Below are 17,551 nucleotides of genomic sequence, written 5' to 3' on the forward strand. Positions count from 1 at the left end.
GCTTAGTTGGGGACACTTAATTTCCAGCGATATCGTCGACTTGATTGCACAGATACTATTTAAACTGAACTGAGCTGGATGATGACATCACTGAATTCAATGATGAACTGCCTTTAACTGAAAATTGAGTGTTTACTATTGTCATCTTGCATTAATGACACACACTTTTCCTGATTAATGCTGTACGGTTGCTTTGACACAATCTGTATTGTTAAAAGCGCTATATAAATAAAGGTGACTTGACTTGACTTGACTAGTAGCACTAACTGCACCATGGTATTGTGTCAGAAATGTGGGTATTCTTGTCGAATATTATTAATGAAGACATTTATTAAATGTATTGAAGGAGGAGTAATGGAATAATTACAGTATTTTTTGTGATTAAGCTATAGCGTTTATGCATTTATAAATTAATTTAGACTACTGTTTTTCATAAATACCTACAAGCCATATTAAATTTGTACCATGGTATTGAGGTGCTATATTTGTGGTTTTAACTCATGATTTAAATGTATGCTACTATGGAAGACCAATGGTTAAAAAACTGTCAGAATAATTAAATTTTACCATAAAAAATGAGATTGCTACAATTTTTTACAGATATTACTGATTTTGATAATGAACATAAATCTACATCTGCATCCAAACTCAAGCTACTATCAAGTGTGTATTTCTAAGAGACAAACAAATGTTATATTATTAATATTATCAGGCAACACAAACTTGTTTCTTGATTTGAAACAATATTACTCTTTACTAGAACATGCAGAACTAAGAAATTATTATTTTTTCTATTAAGATATTTATTTTAAGGAAACATGACTGGAAAAGTGTAAAGAATCCAAAAACGAAGTGATTGTCATGTTCTGACTATAAAGAACAGTTTAAAACCACAATTAACCATCTGGTTTTCACAACTTTCACATTGGAGCAAAAATCTGCCTTTAAACTTGAAAGAAATAAACATTTTACAGTTATCGTGATAATTATCGATATCGACTAATATGGAAAAAAAAATATTGTGATCATTTTTTGGCCATATCGCCTAGCCCTACTTTACACCAAATGGAACCCAATTAAATAGCAAAAATAACTAATTCCAACAAAAAAACAATTTTTGTGTGATTCCAAACACGAAAACTCATACCCACTTTTTCATCTGTTTTCCGTTATTCAGAAAAACAAGTTGTCAGGTTGTCTCAAACTCTCATCACAGGCTAGGGTTACATGTCGGAGGAATATGTTGACATTTTTGACCACTCACAAATTTTTTAAGAGCACCGCAAGCCACACTTATTGCACTTTTCAGGAAGTCTGCCTATATACACTATGTTTGTGTTTTTTTTTTTCTTCCAGTGTAAAATCTTGGATGTTTATTACTTGTTTTATAAGTGAATCATCAATGATTGTTCAGAGACTCTTTAGTTGAATGCTTGATGTAGATAGGCCTGTGCTGGAAAAAAGGATGAATGAAATCTGTTCCTTTCATCTTTCGGTCCTTTATCTTTCTCTTTGTGCATTTAATATCTGTTGTCAGCATAAATAATAGACTGACATGCTGTTCATTGAGTTTATTTTGCTCTCAATGAGACAGGGCAAAAATAGTTTTTATTTGTACAGACAAATTGCAATGTATTTATTATTTTCCTAAACAAGACACTGTTAAGAAACACTCAGTGGTGGATGGCCCAAAGTTAGCCTCCTAACAACAATTGCTATGTTGAGACTTGGGTCATATTCTTGACTTATTGTATAATAATTCCAGTATGTAGTAACAGATCGCAGATGTGTATGTGGCTGGTTTGACAACCAATTACTGAATATTCTTGTCTTTTTCTAGTATATGAGCAACATGGACTCATGGTGTAAGGCCTGTGGAGAGGGAGAACTTCCTTCTGAGCTACAGGACCTGGAAGACACCATCCACCACCACCAGGGTCTCTATGAACACATAACCACTGCCTATTCTGAGGTACAAATCTCTTGTGTCCATTAAAGTAAAAACAATGCTCTGCAGTAAAAACTTTTTACTAGTGTTTGTGAATAGTTTCACCTTAAATACTAAATTCAGGATACCTCTAAGCTGAGCATGAACTAAAAAAAAATATTTAGTCATGACAACTCTTGGAATAGTTTTTCTTCAATATGATGATGCTAATGTAGTTGGTCTTGGCGGAATAGATCTGCTATGCACACCGCTGCTGCTGCAAGTCATATATGAATTTGCTATACACAGACATGTTGCTGTGAGCTTGTAAGATACGCTGCTGCTGCTGCTGCTGCTGCATGGGTAGACACATATAAATCCCATAGCAGATCTAGACAAGTGGAGCTGGGGGAGGTGGAGGGTTTCAGGGGAACTCTGATGGTGCGCTGCAGGACCAACTTACAGTGAACACTGAACCAGACTATTTAAATGGTGAGCAAGCAAGCTCATTGGCTGCAGAGCAGAGGCCAGTCACCTTGTGCTGTGTAGATGTGATTGCTAGCATATTGCATGTAAAGGAACATGTAGAGTTTCACGACTGAACTGGATTTTCAAATGAAGGTGGGATTTTTTTCTGCAAGTAACATCTTTGGGTGTTGTGTATTATCTGTACATCCTCAGGTAAGTCAGGATGGCAAAGCCCTACTAGATAAGCTACAACGTCCTTTGACCCCAGGGAGTGCAGATTCGCTGACATCCTCGGCTAACTACTCCAAGGCGGTGCACCATGTTCTGGATATCATTCATGAGGTTCTGCATCACCAGAGGCAGTTGGAGAACATCTGGCAACACCGCAAACTTCGTCTTCACCAACGGCTACAGCTCTGCGTCTTCCAACAGGATGTCCAGCAGGTCGGACACTTATCCTTAACTAAAAATACTTTATATACAAATTATTATAAACACTGTTTTTTACATCCCATGTGGATGTGGTTTCAATTTATTGCATTTATTCACTTGTTATTTGTGAAGTGTGAGATGTTCAGGGTGGATGAAGTGTCAGAACGTTGCAGGAGACATCTGTGTGGGACAGATTTTTTCATTTCATTCTCGCCCACTTCCCACAAGTTTCTTCTAGCACATGCCTATTTCCACAGAATTTTACTTTCTGATCGCAGTGATTTTGATCTGCCTGCTTTCACTTAATTTTGGTTCGATTTAGGACGTATTTTCTCCCATCAAGCTAAAGTAAATAATAATAAATATATATATTTTTAATTTTCATATATATATATATATATATATATATATATATATATAGTTGCATTGACTGCTGCTAAAATTTATCGGCAAAACACAAAATGATTAATGAGTTTGATTTATGAATATGCATATGACAGTGTGACACTAAAATGAGTCCTGCTCGTAAATGAGGTGAATCTGGTCGAATCTCTTCTCTTTGTCTGAATGAAATGGCAGCATCTGAATGCCTCTCAGGCATCGTTATGTTGAATATAAAGTGAGTTCTGTTTAAAATAGGATTTCACTGCTCAGTTAAGAACAAATATAAATTTAAAAGTGAGATTTTAGGCACCACTGCATTAAATTGTAAGCGTGCAATTGTTGACAGGAATGTTTTTTATTTTTAATTTTTTTATTTTTTGGATGAAATATTTGCATTTTTCTTTTTCAAGTAAAATTTTTTTAAAGGAGTAGTTAACCCAAAAAATAAAAATGCTGTCATCTTTTTCAAAACAACATCCAAACATGTCTCTTTCACTCTCTCTCACACACGGTCTGTCCCACACTATGTTCCTACTTTTTTTTTTTTTTACTTAGTATTTTTCCCTCAATATCAGTTGTCATGGTAACTGTGTTCAGCAGCCTCATTATGTTGAGGGTTTGCCCCATAAAATGATGCAGGCATTGGGGACCTCTAAACCTTCCAGACATCAGAAAACAGCCACGTGAGCAAGAGACTCAACATCTGTACAACAAATGATTGCTTCTATTCACACGCGCACACACATGTGCTGACAGATGCCACCACACAAACAGCTCTGAATGTTTCTGTGTGTGGCACATTCAGCCAGATCAAAGGTGGCATAATGAAATATGCATGAGTAGAGGACTCAATGTGTTTTCGCAGTGTGCTCCGGTGTCTTTTGAGGCAGGTAGAAAGCTTTCAAACTCGGATACGAGACATCTGGCTTAGCAGCTCCACCTTGCAGATTTCAAATGGTTAATCAAACATTTACTACTCACTTAATCAACCATTTCTAATACGTTTTTATTAGTAAAATATTGCATGTGTATTCAGATGTTCATGCAAACCTGTGAGAAACAGCTACTACTCTATTTGTTAAATTTCCATTAATAAACACAATTATTGTACTCCGACAACACCATCAGAGCAGACACCAGAGTCTTGCTTGCTTAATCTGCAGGATGACCTCATTGCGTGCTCAGTGCTGATGTTTATAGTGGTGTCGAGCTGTCGCAGTGACTCCTGCTGCTTGGAGTTGCCCCCTGGTGGTTTTACACTGGAATTGCAGTGGAACTCTTTTACATGAATCAGATAGATGCGTTTAGCCAAAGCATCATACAGTGCATTTAAAGTATACTTTTATTATTATTACTATTATTATTATATTGTTGTTTTTGTATGTTTTATAATATTGTGTATTCCCTGGAACCGAACCCATGATGTTTGTGTAGCTAGCACCATGCTCTACCAGTTACAGAAACCCTTATAAAACCCCTACAGTTAAAGGGGTCATATGATGCGATTTCAATTTTTCCTTTCTCTTTGGAGTTTTACAAGCTCTTGGTGCTTAAAGAAGATCTGTAAAGTTGCAAAGACTAAAGTCTCAAATCCAAAGAGATATTCTTTATAAAAGCTAAGAGTCAACCATGCCTACCTAAAACGGCTCGTTCTAACATGCCCCCACATGTCTACGTCACGATGTGGGAAGATTTGCATAACGCCCCCCAAATGTTCACGCAAAGAAAGAAGGCGTAACTTTTATTCTCGCTGTAGTAGTATTGTTGCTGCCGCCATGTCGTGAAGACGCTGTGTTTCGTTGTGAAAGTGAAACTACTTTGTTTGGCCTTCCAAAAGAGGACGATATCCGATTCGTCATTCCTAGAGCTGATCCGTGCTGGTCGCTTACATCAACTTCGCGCTGTCGATCGCCGGATCGGCTTTCACCGTGGACGAAGTGGAGTAGCTGGATAGCTGGCCAATCAGAGCACACCTCGCTTTTCAGACCGATGAGCTTTGTAAAAATCGATGCGTTTCAGAAAGGCGGGGCATAGAGGAGAAACAATAATGTACAGTATGTGGAAAATAATGTGTTTTTTGAACCTTGAACCACATAAACATATTTGATTATACCAAATACACAAAATAATGTTATTTTTAGCAACATCATATGACCCCTTTAAAAAAAAAAAAAAAAAAGCAAATTATTATCTTTTTTTTTTTCTCTTTACTCTGCTCTAAAATACTCATTCTGCTCGAAATTGACAGAACATTTACAGGGTTCCTACACTCATGGAAAACCTGGAAAAATCCCACTCCCACCGACAAGCAATTGAAAAAATGTGGAAATTGATTGGCAAAGTTCCAACAGTTGCATAAAACCTGAAGAAAAAAAAATCAGGACATTTAAAAACGATTTCCCAGGCTTTGAAAAGTTGAATATTTATAGAATGTATAGAATATATATATAGAATTAATATTTTCATCATACAGAAACTTCTCTTTGTGCCATGTTTATGTTTAATTTGGAAAAATCCTCATCCTATGAATATGAATTACCAAAAAAAATTAATAAATATTGGATGGAGGTGCGATGTTTAATTATTAAAAAAATATACACTGTAGTTACATTTTGCAGTACTAACAAACATGTTTAATTTTGTATATTATTACCTCGAAATATTTTTTTTAAAATATCTACATGTAGTGTCTCATTTATGATTACTTTTTATAATGTGGGTGATGGTTCTTTTGACCCTCTCAGCAACATTTGGTTATTTTTCTCTGTGAATGTGGTCTCACTCCCATTTAGAGTCAAAGTCCTCCCCCCAGTTGAGCACAAAAATAGTTTTTAAAGAATCTCCACATACGAAATGGACAAAAACCATAAAAGTATTCCATATGGAATGCGGGCTCTATTCCAATTATATGGACTACTTTTATGATTCTTTTATAGTTATTTGGTGGTTATTTTGACCCTCTGAGCATCGTTTGTTTATTTTCCTCTTTGTGAATATCTTCTCACACAGGTTCTAGATTGGATTGAAAACCATGGTGAGGCGTTCCTTAGTAAGCACACAGGAGTGGGGAAGTCTCTGCACCGGGCTCGAGCATTACAGAAACGTCATGAGGACTTTGAAGAAGTGGCTCAGGTAAGGAGAAATGGATGTTAGATCATCACTTTGGCTATTTTCCATCTGAATATCTACTGTTCTCCTCCCATAATCAAAACTTGGCCGGCCATCTCAGAAATGAGTCAAATGCATATTAACTTCCAAACTTCTGCATGTTTCTCAGAACACCTACACGAATGCAGACAAACTCCTGGAGGCGGCAGAGCAGCTGGCTCAGACAGGCGAGTGTGACCCTGAGGAGATCTACCAGGCCGCACACCAGCTGGAAGATCGTATCCAGGACTTCGTAAGACGCGTTGAAAAACGCAAAGTCCTGCTCGATATGTCTGTGGCCTTCCACACTCACAGCAAAGAGGTAAGTTATGAGAGAGTAATAGTGGGTGTGGATATGTCTGGGTTTGCTAGTGTTTACATGTGTTCTACTTGACATAAATGTGTTATCGAATATGATGTAACAGTTACACACACAGTCTATAATTTTTTTGGTCTTCACTTTAAGAGATGATGACATAATTATGAATATTATGTAAAGGTACAGTACACACACAATTTCTGAAAATGTACTTGGATTTATTATGGTTATTATTATTATTATTATTAATTAATTTATTAAAGTGCCCCTATTATGGGTTATGAAAGGTTCATATTATGGTTTTGGGAGTCCCCAACAACAAGTTGACATGCATGCAAGGTCAAAAAACACTTTCATTGTCTTATAATATGCATTTATTTTTACCTTACTTGCTCAACGACTCCCAAACGATTCGTTTAACGATTCATTTTTCCAAACCCCTCCTTTGCATGACGCTAAGCTGCAGTGATTTGTCCGATTGGTGCCTGTAATGCCTGATAAAGCAGCGTTGTGAGCGCAGTGCTGCTTTGTGTACAGCGTTACCGGTGAAAACAGTATTTTTACTGCTCCAAAAGCGGCACCTAGTGGCAAAGAACGAATTAGCATTTTCATTCAGACCAACGAGAAAGACCAATAAGTGGGCGGGCAATATGCTAATATTTCATATTGACTTCAACATGAAACGGCTTGGGATTCGTTTTAAAAACGACTAGTTTCAATGATTCAGAGTCGACTCTTTCTTTTGAGAGACAATAACTTTATACACGGTGCGCATTCAGATTTAAAACTTTGCAGGATGCCTTCATTCACTGTGTTACACACTGCATGAACGGTAATTTTCAAAAATCCATAATAGGGGCACTTTAATAGATTTACAATATAGCAGTAGCTGGTTCCCAGTGTTCCATTGATTCTGCACCATTTTGTTGAGTGTGCGGTAACATTTCTCTGTAGGTCTTGCACAACACATTTTTACTAGTCAGCTAGTCAATGAATCACTGTTTATATTATGTAAATGACATTCCTATAAGTTCTGCAGCTTTGGCACTTTTTTGATGCATGGACGCAAGTGATGCATCATTTTCACGTAATTCCAATTAGAGGTTATAATACAAAGTTAATGTTTATACAATAATTTGCTCTAAAGCCAACCTAGTGGTTAGCTTTTTTTGGACATCAAATCTTTACAATTTGTCTGCTTATAAATTCAGAACTCTTTCCTTCTGGCCCATCTATATTCCACAAACGGTGAATGATAATGAGTAGTGTGTACATGATTCATCATATACTTAATACAAGCAAACAACGCTCTCTTTAACGTCTCCATATGGCATAATGTTAGCCATCTGCTATCTGTTGCGGGTTGGCTTATATAGACATCTTTGTTTCTGAGAGTTTTATAATGGTATAAGTAATGATAAAGGGTTAAAGGCTGGAGTTTTGGAAAAAGAGGAAGGTGGAGATGGAAAAAGACAATGGGGAGGTGTGGAAGGACAGGGCATGGCCTGCTGTGGCAGGAGATACACTCTTTGACATGCCAACACAGGCAGATGGCTAATCCTGAGCTCTCACAAGATAAAGCCATTCACAGGAAATAACAACACCAGCCATTCGGTGGCAGGCAACGTACGTCTGGCTGTTTGTCTTTTAAATTATAGAACAAATGTTATTTGTTTGGAGACCCATGGATCTACATAGTTCACTGACTGGTTCACACCATTGTGAAGTTTCTGATTGGCTGGTAATGCTGTTATTCCTCTGCAGCTGTGGACGTGGTTGGAGGAGCTTCAGAAGGAGTTGCTGGATGATGTTTATGCTGAGTCAGTGGAGGCCGTGCAGGAGCTGATCAAACGTTTCGGTCAGCAGCAGCAAACCACCCTGCAAGTCACCGTCAACGTCATTAAAGAAGGGGAGGATCTCATCCAGCAGCTCAGGTACTGCCCAATGAGAAAACATCGGCTTAGTATCCCATTGACGTCTGTTGTATTAATTACAATTGCTAAAGCCTAACCCTACAGACACTTTTTGCACTTTTTTTAAATATTTTTTTAGTAATTTTATGAAACTAGTGGCTTTATGGCGACCGAAAACCATTCCGTTCTATATCTACAGTTGTATATCTTCAATCACTGTTGATATTGCAATGTTTCATGTGGAGTTTTTCTATTTAAACCAAGTCAAGTCAATTTTATGTGTAAAGCACTTTCACAATACACATTTCAATGTCAATTCACATTTCAGCTGCTTTACCAAAAATTATGATGTTAATGTTTATAATATCATTATATCTTAATGCCTTATAATCGCATTTTGCAGATATGCAGATAATATGATTAAATGATATAAACAATCAAGCAGTTGAGATTTGCTACAGTATATAGTATATATTTCTTTGTGTGAGTATACTCTATGTATGCAAATAAAATTAACTTGTCTGTCCAACTTCATTTATAGGGCTGTGCGATAATAATCTACATTTTTTAAACAGTCGAGCAGTCGACATTTCCATTTCCATTTCCCAATCCCCCAGCAAATGTAGAATATAGATTGATCACATCCAAATTGTATACACACATGCGCACATAGACTTGGTTAAAAACAAGTTAGACTTCTGTCTTTACAAACACATATGTTAAAAAGATATGAGAACACAGAGCTGCAACAACATACCCCGAATACACAGTAACACACTCATACACTTAACTGACCCATGTCCTAATTTGCAGAGACTAACTAGATACTAACTCGTACACACTCTTTTTTTTCTGACTGCAGAGACTCTGCGATCTCCAGCAATAAGACTCCTCATAACAGCTCAATGGCTCACATCGAGAGTGTCCTCCAGCAGCTGGATGAGGCCCAGGCTCAGATGGAGGAACTGTTTCAGGAACGGAAGATCAAACTAGAGCTCTTTCTCCAGCTCAGGATCTTTGAACGAGATGCCATTGATGTGAGTCCACAATTTATGACATGTCTGACAGTTTATTCCTAAATGATAACCCACTGATTTTGTTGTAAACAATGGATTCTAACACTCAAGACAAGTGGTTCTCGATTGTGTTAGGAAGTCGGGGCTTTTTTTTAATCATCATTCTTGGGCCCTTTCAGATGACTTGAGTCTAAATTAATAGTTGAAGCTCATATCAAAATTAGCTGATCAGCATTCCAAATGCTGAATTATATTAATAGGGAAAAAAATATGGTATACATTTAGATTTAATATAAACATAATAATAATAATTATAATAAGTTACATTTATATAGCGCTTTTCTGGGTACTCAAAGCGCTTTACATGAAAGCAGGAGAATCTCCTCAACCACCACCAGTGTGCAGCATCCACCTGGATACTGGGGCGTTAGGACCCACACAGACTGCAGGGTGAGCACCTCCTGCTGGCCTCACTGACACCTCTTCCAGCAGCAACCTAGTTTTCTCAGGAGGTCTCCCATCCAGGTACTGACCAGGCTCAGCCCTGCTTAGCTTCAGTGGGCAACCAGTCTTGTGGCGCTTTTCCACTGCGTGGTACGGCTCAGTACGGTACGGTACGGCTCGGCACGGTTTGCGTTTCCACTGCAGTTCAGTACCGCTTTAGAGTGGGCGGGATTATTCACGTCGTTATAGTTGCGCCGCCTCTACTACCACGACTCCTAAAAAAAACTTTTTCATTCCGCGTCGCCCCATCAAGCTCTCGCTGGATCCGCGCCTCTGCTATCAACGAGAGGAACGTCTGTACTTCCGCCAACAGACAACAAAACTTTTTGGTTGTTAAAAAATAGGTGCGCTCGTTCAAAACAGTTGCGTTCGATCCTTCGCTGACTTTTGTGTTTGTGTCGCAAGTTCAGTGACGCAGGTAGTGACGATTCTCTCCGGCCAATCAGTGATCAGCAGAGTTTACACGTCACGTTTTGGTAACGGTACGGTTCACTTGGAACACACGTCACGTTTTGGTAACGGTATGGTTCGCTTGGAACCCCAACCGAGGTGGTACTAAAAAAAGTACCAGGTACCAGGTACTGTACCCAGTGGAAAACCCCCCAAAACCCCCAATGGCTTACAGCCATACCGTGCCGTACCATGCAGTGGAAAAGCGCCATTGGGCTACAGGGTGACATGGCTGCTGGTTTTTTTTTGTGTACATGGGTGTAATATTTAGCTAGCTAAAATGGCAAATAAAATAAATAAATAGTAATAATAATTATGAAGGTGAGCAGAGGATTTTAAAATAGTGTCAGTTAAGTTACTAGATAGACTAAATTGTAACGAGACTGTTGCTATGAGAACACACACTGATAGAGATGCCTTCCCACTGGCTGCATGTACAGTATTCTGGCTGCATTCACGAAAGTTAACATTTTGCAATCACAGTTCCACATTTATATATGCAACTCATACAGCTTTCTATTTTTGTGCAATTCATAGAAGTGATATTTTCAAACCAAAATAGTTGTTTTTCTAATTAGCCTGTGTTGTGTTTAATCATTTTGCATGCTGCTCAGCCAGTGCAGTTCATGATTATATTAACAAATTTCAATATTTGATTTTAGAAACCTATTTGTTTGTAAATTACAATCTTGCTCTCAGATATATATTTTTTTCTCATAGCCATCAGGCAGTCCCCCATGATTGCATGAGTTTGAAGTTTCAGTTATGCGTCAGTTGTGAGGTAGAATGCTATACCACGTGTTGTTGCTTCTATCTTTCTCGTCGGTTTTGATCTGATCAATGGAACAAAGTGCTAAAGACAAAATCCATTGATCTCAGAGATTCTGAGCGGAAGCCTTGAGCAAGCATAAAGCCATCATGGATGCTCTTTTCACAGCCTGCACTATGAGTCATTGTGGATTGTGTCTCTGGACGTGTGAAAATGACTCACACTTTTGTCAAAACAGCTTTATCGAATCAATATCACTTTCAAGGTTTCTCTGTATCAAAGCTCTTACAGTCAACATGAAACAACCTATTTAATTTTTTTGTAATGTCACCAAAGGCTCAAGGTTTGCCACCTTTGCAGTATGTGAAATTTCATCCTTGCTAGATATTGCACGGTCAACTGTAAGTGGTATTATAGGAATGTAGAAGCATTTAGGAACAGCAGAAACTCATGCACGAAACGGAAGACCATGTAAAGTCACAGAGTGGGTGCACCGAGTCACCAACACTCTACCAATTCCATAGCTGAAGAGTTCCACACTTCCACTGGCATTAATATCAGCACAAAAACTGTGTGGCAAAACCTTCATGAAATGGATTTCCATGGCCGACTACATGTCCATGGCTACATGCAAGCCTCACATCACCAAGTACAATGCCAAGCGTCAGATAGAGTGGTGTAAAGAACGCCACCGCTGGACTCTGGAGTGGTGGAAATGTGTTCTGTGGAGTGACGAATCACACTTCTCTGTTTGGGAGTCTGATTGGTGAGTCTGCATTTGGCGGATGCCAGGAGAACATTACCTGCATGACTGCATTATGCATGAGGGATAATGGTATGGGACTTTTCTTCAGGGGTTGGGCTAGGCCCCTTGCTTCCAGTGAAGGAAAATCTTAATGCTTTAGAATACCAAAACATTTTGGACAATGCTATGTTTGTGAGATTGTGGCAACGCTTTGGGGAAGGCCTGTTTTTATTCCGGCATGACCATGTCCCAGTGCACAAAGCAAGGTATATAAAGACATACTGTAGTTAGTAGAGCTGGGTAAAAAAATATCGATATCTCGATTATAATCGATTCTCATTTTAATTAAACAATATCGATTCTTAAATCCCAAGAATCGATTAGTCTAGCCTGTTTTCAGTTAATGGATGGAACATTGAAGGGCACCTCCCATTCAATAAATCACAGTAAGCATTGTGCTTTGGTACTTTTAATATGAAACAAAGCCTCAGATTTCAAATTATGTTCATTGTATTGCAGTATTCAAACAATAAATGCCATTTTGACGCTATTTAATGTGGAGTGATCGCTGTAGCGCGGTGCGCCTCGGTTCAATAAAAGCAGTAGCGCGAGGCGCACGTGAACTGATCATCTCCTCCACATTAATACCAATTTCAGCACAAAATAAACATGACTAAACATCCGAAGGTAAGTTAAAAGAAAGAGTACAAGTTTACAATCCATATCCTGGCTCATGTATTCGCTCAATCAGTGTTTCAGCCGCGCAAAGACGTCAATATAAACGGCTTGTAAACAATATCACGTAACGTCACATTTACCTCAGAAAAAAAACGTATTCGGTGCCCATAACCTCATTAGTCAGCTAGAAAAATAAACTGTAGAGAGGAGCATTTTGCTAAATATATGCACCATATAATATATTCATTATAAATTTTACTGTTCTTCAATGTTTAATTTATATTTTTTTATGACAGTCATCATTTAAATGTTTATATTTAAAAAAACGAATTGAAGTAGAAATATTATTATGTAATTGTAACTTTTATTATAAAAACTTCAAGTGTAATTTAAGCAGTTGTATGACATAGCCTAAAAATCAGTCAGTTTTAACCTTCAATATTATAGTAATGTAGTACCAACTGACTCTCATGTATATTTTACAGCATTAGTTAAGAGATTTTTTTTTTCCTTGAGAAAATTTTGCATGTGTACCAGATATATATCCAAAATAATCGATATTGAATCGAATCGAATCGAATCGCAAGCTTGTGAATGAGAATCAAATCGAATCGTGAAATTTGTGTCAAAACCCAGCCCTAGTAGTTAGATAAGTTTGGTTTGGAAGAACTTGACTTCCCCACACAGAGCCCTGACCTCAACCCCATCGAACACCTATGAGATACATTTGAACGGAGATGGCGAACCAGGCCTTCTTGTTCAGCATCAGTGCTTGACATCACAAATACTCTGCTGGATAAATGGGCAACAATTCCAACAAAAGCACTCCAAAAACCCTCCCAGAAGAGTGGAAGCTGTTATAGCTGCAATGGAGGGACCAACTCCATATTAATGTCTATTAATTTAGAAATGCAACAGCAATAAAGTCCTTTTTGGTGTAATGGTCAGGTGTCCTGGCCTAGATGATGTCACCAAAAATAGAAGTTGTTGAGCAAAGTGGAACAAAGTTATTACAATGTGATGAATGGTTACAAAAGACAAAAAAAAACTAAAAAAAACTTTCTTCTGTGGAATAACATGCACTGAACAGTAGAGGTCAACCGATACTGATAGTTAGGATGGACCACACTGGTTGCTAACGATTAATCAACCGATAGTTTTTCAAATGGATACTGAACGAAAACTAAAATAGTGCTTTACTATTTAACCAGAAAAAAGACTCAAACATACTTTTGTCACAGCTACGCTGTATTAAACCCACAAAGATGAAGAAGAAGGTTTATAAAGTCTTTAATCCAACTCACAGGTAATCCAACACACAGGGTAGTATAAACGCAGACGTGTCCAGACAAACTAGAACTGAACACACAGGAACTTGAATACACAGACCAAACAAGGATAATTAGCTACATACACCTGAACAGAATGACACAATTACAGTCAAACCAAAATTTATTCAGACACCTTCAACATTTCACACATTATCACAGTTTTTTCGCTGTAGTTTAGAAAATGGTAATAAAATATGACAAGAGTTAAACTGTGTCAGAACAAATTCATCTTGATAATGTCAGATAACACTTAAGCAAAACAGGGTAAGGTCAAAGTGTCTGAATAATTTTTGGTCCCAAATTTTTATCAATTTTACTGGTAGTCCACTGTATGAGGAATGTTGGGGTATAATATGTCACAGGTTGCTTTATTTTGCTTTCCTTACTTACATAAATTAACTATAGTGTTCTGCACCCACTAATAAAAAAAAAAATTATAATAATATCTGGTCTCTGAATAATTTTTGGTTTGACTGTAACTCAATTAAATATATGAGGAAAACAAAGTCCAAAATGAATGACGTGACAACTTTGTAAATGAATAAAAATATTAATATCAATTACTAATTATATATTGAAAATTACATTTAGTTCATAAACTAATGTTAACAGAAGCAACTTTAAATTTGAAAAATATATTAGTAAATGTTGAAATTAACACACTTTAACAAGGAACAATACTTCAGCTTGAAGTTTTGTTTCAAATGCACTCTTATTGTAAAGTGTTAACATCAAAACTGATCAATTGGTTGACCTCTACTGAACAGTCGTGTACAAGAAGTTCAGAAACATAATACAGTAGTTATAGACAGTTTCATGTTGACGTTAAATGAGATGCCCTTCTTCTGCTCATCTGCCATTATTAGCTTGACCTGCAGAAAGCCCATCATGCTTTGCGATTGACTTTTTGGTGGCTGTGTTTTAAATGTTTTGTTTGTAGGAAACCGTATATGAAGTAATCAGAGTCCACAAAAACGAGCTGGCTTTTGTAGTAAAAGTGATACCGATCTCTGTAACATAATCCAATACAGATCTAGGAGTATCACATTCCATGGGGAGTTTTGAAGGCGCTCACATTCCACTGATACTTTGCTGGTAGAAAAGGTAAAACTAAGACCTTGCATAGACAGAGCAAACCTGAAAGAACAACCTGAAAACCGTACACAGGCATATACACATGTATAACTTCCAGTATGGGTGACGATTGTAGGTGAACTCCTTACATCGGATGTGAGGTATTTGTGAGTAGTTACTCAGCGCAGGGCGGGTCGGCACTGTCAGTCAAGGCGGCTGGGTGCCAGAAGGTACAGCAGTGGGCGTGGGATTTCCCAAACGCTGCTCCCACACACTGAAGAACACATTTACTTCTTACAGAAAACGCTTGGGTTCCCGTTCTAGTCATCACCAACTGTCCTTATCAGCGCTTCACTCAGAAAAGCTGGGGAAATGCTCATATTCATTAGAGAAGGAGGAATTGTCAACCACACAGCAGTGCAAAGTGAGTGCTTTAGGCTTTTGACGGGAGGATTATTTGTTCAAATCATGACTTTAAACTTTACCAATCGCTATATCAAAGACAATGTCATGTTTTTAAAACTACAGCACTGTTTGTTGTCTTCTGTAGTGTTATTGAGGAATAATTTATTGAGCTGCTGTGTAAAGTTTTGATTAGATGCTCTATGTGGTGTGATGTTAGAACTGGCTGAAGTGAACTTCTTGCAAAGTGCTTGTTCTCTGATTCATGTTTTTCCTTCTTTTACTCCGTATTAAGTTGTTTACTTTCTCTTTACATTAATTCTGTGAATATAAATTTCCAATAGTCTACTAGTATGTGTTTTTAATGGCTAATGGTGATACCTAGAGAGCAGACTGGCCAAAGTTAATGATGACAGTTGAGACAAAAAAAAAAAAGTTAAAAATCAAACACTCACTTTATTTTTTATTTATTTATTTTATTAGTATTGTTTATTTTTTTATTTAGTTTTTTTACACAAAACTAAACAAACATTGCCTTAATAGAAAATGTGGTAACACTTTAGTATAGGGTCCAATTCCCACTATTAACTAGTTGCTTATTAGCATGCCTATTATTAACATATTGGCTGTTTATTACCCCATACCTAAACTTAACAATACCTTACTAACTATTAATAAGCAGCAAAGTAGGAGTTTATTGAGGCAAAAGTTGTAGTTAATGGTTTGTTAATAGCGAAAATTGGACTTTAAAATAAAGTGCAACCGAAAATGTTTATTATTTGTTGACAAGACTGTCATTGCATTTGGATTGGAGATAATAAATAATACCAGTAATGTTGGCGGACATTGGTATTTCAGTCAATTTTAATTTAAGTTTGACTTGAAAGTGCTTTTATATATGCATTAGTGACCTTGTGAAGACTATTTACACACAAAAAAAAAAAGATTACAATTTATTTTATTAGTCCACTTTTGACTTTCTACTAACTATAAGTAACTGCAACTACATGTCAATTAACTCTTAGTACTTTGCAACTACCTGCCAACTAACTCTCATTAGAGTATTAGTAGACTTATATTAGGGTTAGTAGAATAAGTTGACATGTACTCGCAGAGTTACTTATAGTCAGTAGAATGTTTTGGGGGGAGCAACAAAATTAAGTGTTAGTAGATATTAAGCAGACAGTCTACTAATACTCTAATGACTGCTATAATACATATTACTAATACTGCTATAATAAAATATTTTATATATATTTTTTAAAGTATTAAATTAACTACTGTATCCAATATTTGCATTTTCAGACTAATAACATCAATTTAAAAACCTGTTCACTCATTTACTGTAGATATGGTCAGTGATACATGCCTTCTTATGGTGTTGTTTGTGTGGCTGTGTTGTGTAGGTCATCTCAGACCTGGAGTCATGGAATGAGGAGCTGTCACAGCAGATGAATGAGTTTGACACTGAGGATCTGACGCTAGCTGAGCAGAGACTGCAGCATCATGCCGATAAAGCTCTCACCATGAACAACCTCACCTTCCACGTCATACACCAGGGACAGGAACTCCTGCAGTACGTCACAGAAGTTCAGGACTCAGGTGAGCACAGATTCAAACACTTATATACAATGATAAGAGCTTCTGCTAAAAGTCACTGTATTGAAATTTAAAGCTGTACATGCACTAACAAAAAAGTACCAGAATGTATCAATATACAGAGTTCTGGCATGAAACTCTAGATGGCGCAGTCCGATAAGTCTGACTCAATCTGACCTAATGACATCATCACATGGCACAGCTGATTGGTTCTCTCCTGTATCGGTAGCCAATGAGCTCGCTGCTCAACATTCAAATATATGACTAGTGTTTGCTGTAGCAGTTGCAGCTTGCTTCAGAAACCCTCCACCTTCCCCAGCTCCACCTGTATAGATATGCTACGAGGTGATTCATGTATGCTATATGGGGGTTATTTCATGTATGTTATATTTG

The 17,551-nt window shown here is 37.3% G+C and overlaps 1 protein-coding gene across 1 annotated transcript in view; it reads left to right on the forward strand.

The window, feature by feature from the left end:
• LOC107704091 (triple functional domain protein-like) overlaps positions 1–17,551 on the forward strand; it is a 78,684-nt gene that overhangs the window by 16,708 nt on the left and 44,425 nt on the right. The window contains exons 6-12 of the mRNA XM_016506935.1: positions 1,841–1,972; positions 2,609–2,839; positions 6,221–6,343; positions 6,489–6,680; positions 8,442–8,611; positions 9,453–9,627; positions 16,966–17,161. Coding sequence (XP_016362421.1) covers positions 1,841–1,972; positions 2,609–2,839; positions 6,221–6,343; positions 6,489–6,680; positions 8,442–8,611; positions 9,453–9,627; positions 16,966–17,161 — 1,219 coding nt within the window. The remainder of the gene's footprint in view (positions 1–1,840; positions 1,973–2,608; positions 2,840–6,220; positions 6,344–6,488; positions 6,681–8,441; positions 8,612–9,452; positions 9,628–16,965; positions 17,162–17,551) is intronic.

This window comes from Sinocyclocheilus anshuiensis, unplaced genomic scaffold (assembly GCF_001515605.1).
Source record: "Sinocyclocheilus anshuiensis isolate Anshui unplaced genomic scaffold, SAMN03320099.WGS_v1.1 scaffold1272, whole genome shotgun sequence".
Taxonomy (NCBI): domain Eukaryota; kingdom Metazoa; phylum Chordata; class Actinopteri; order Cypriniformes; family Cyprinidae; genus Sinocyclocheilus; species Sinocyclocheilus anshuiensis.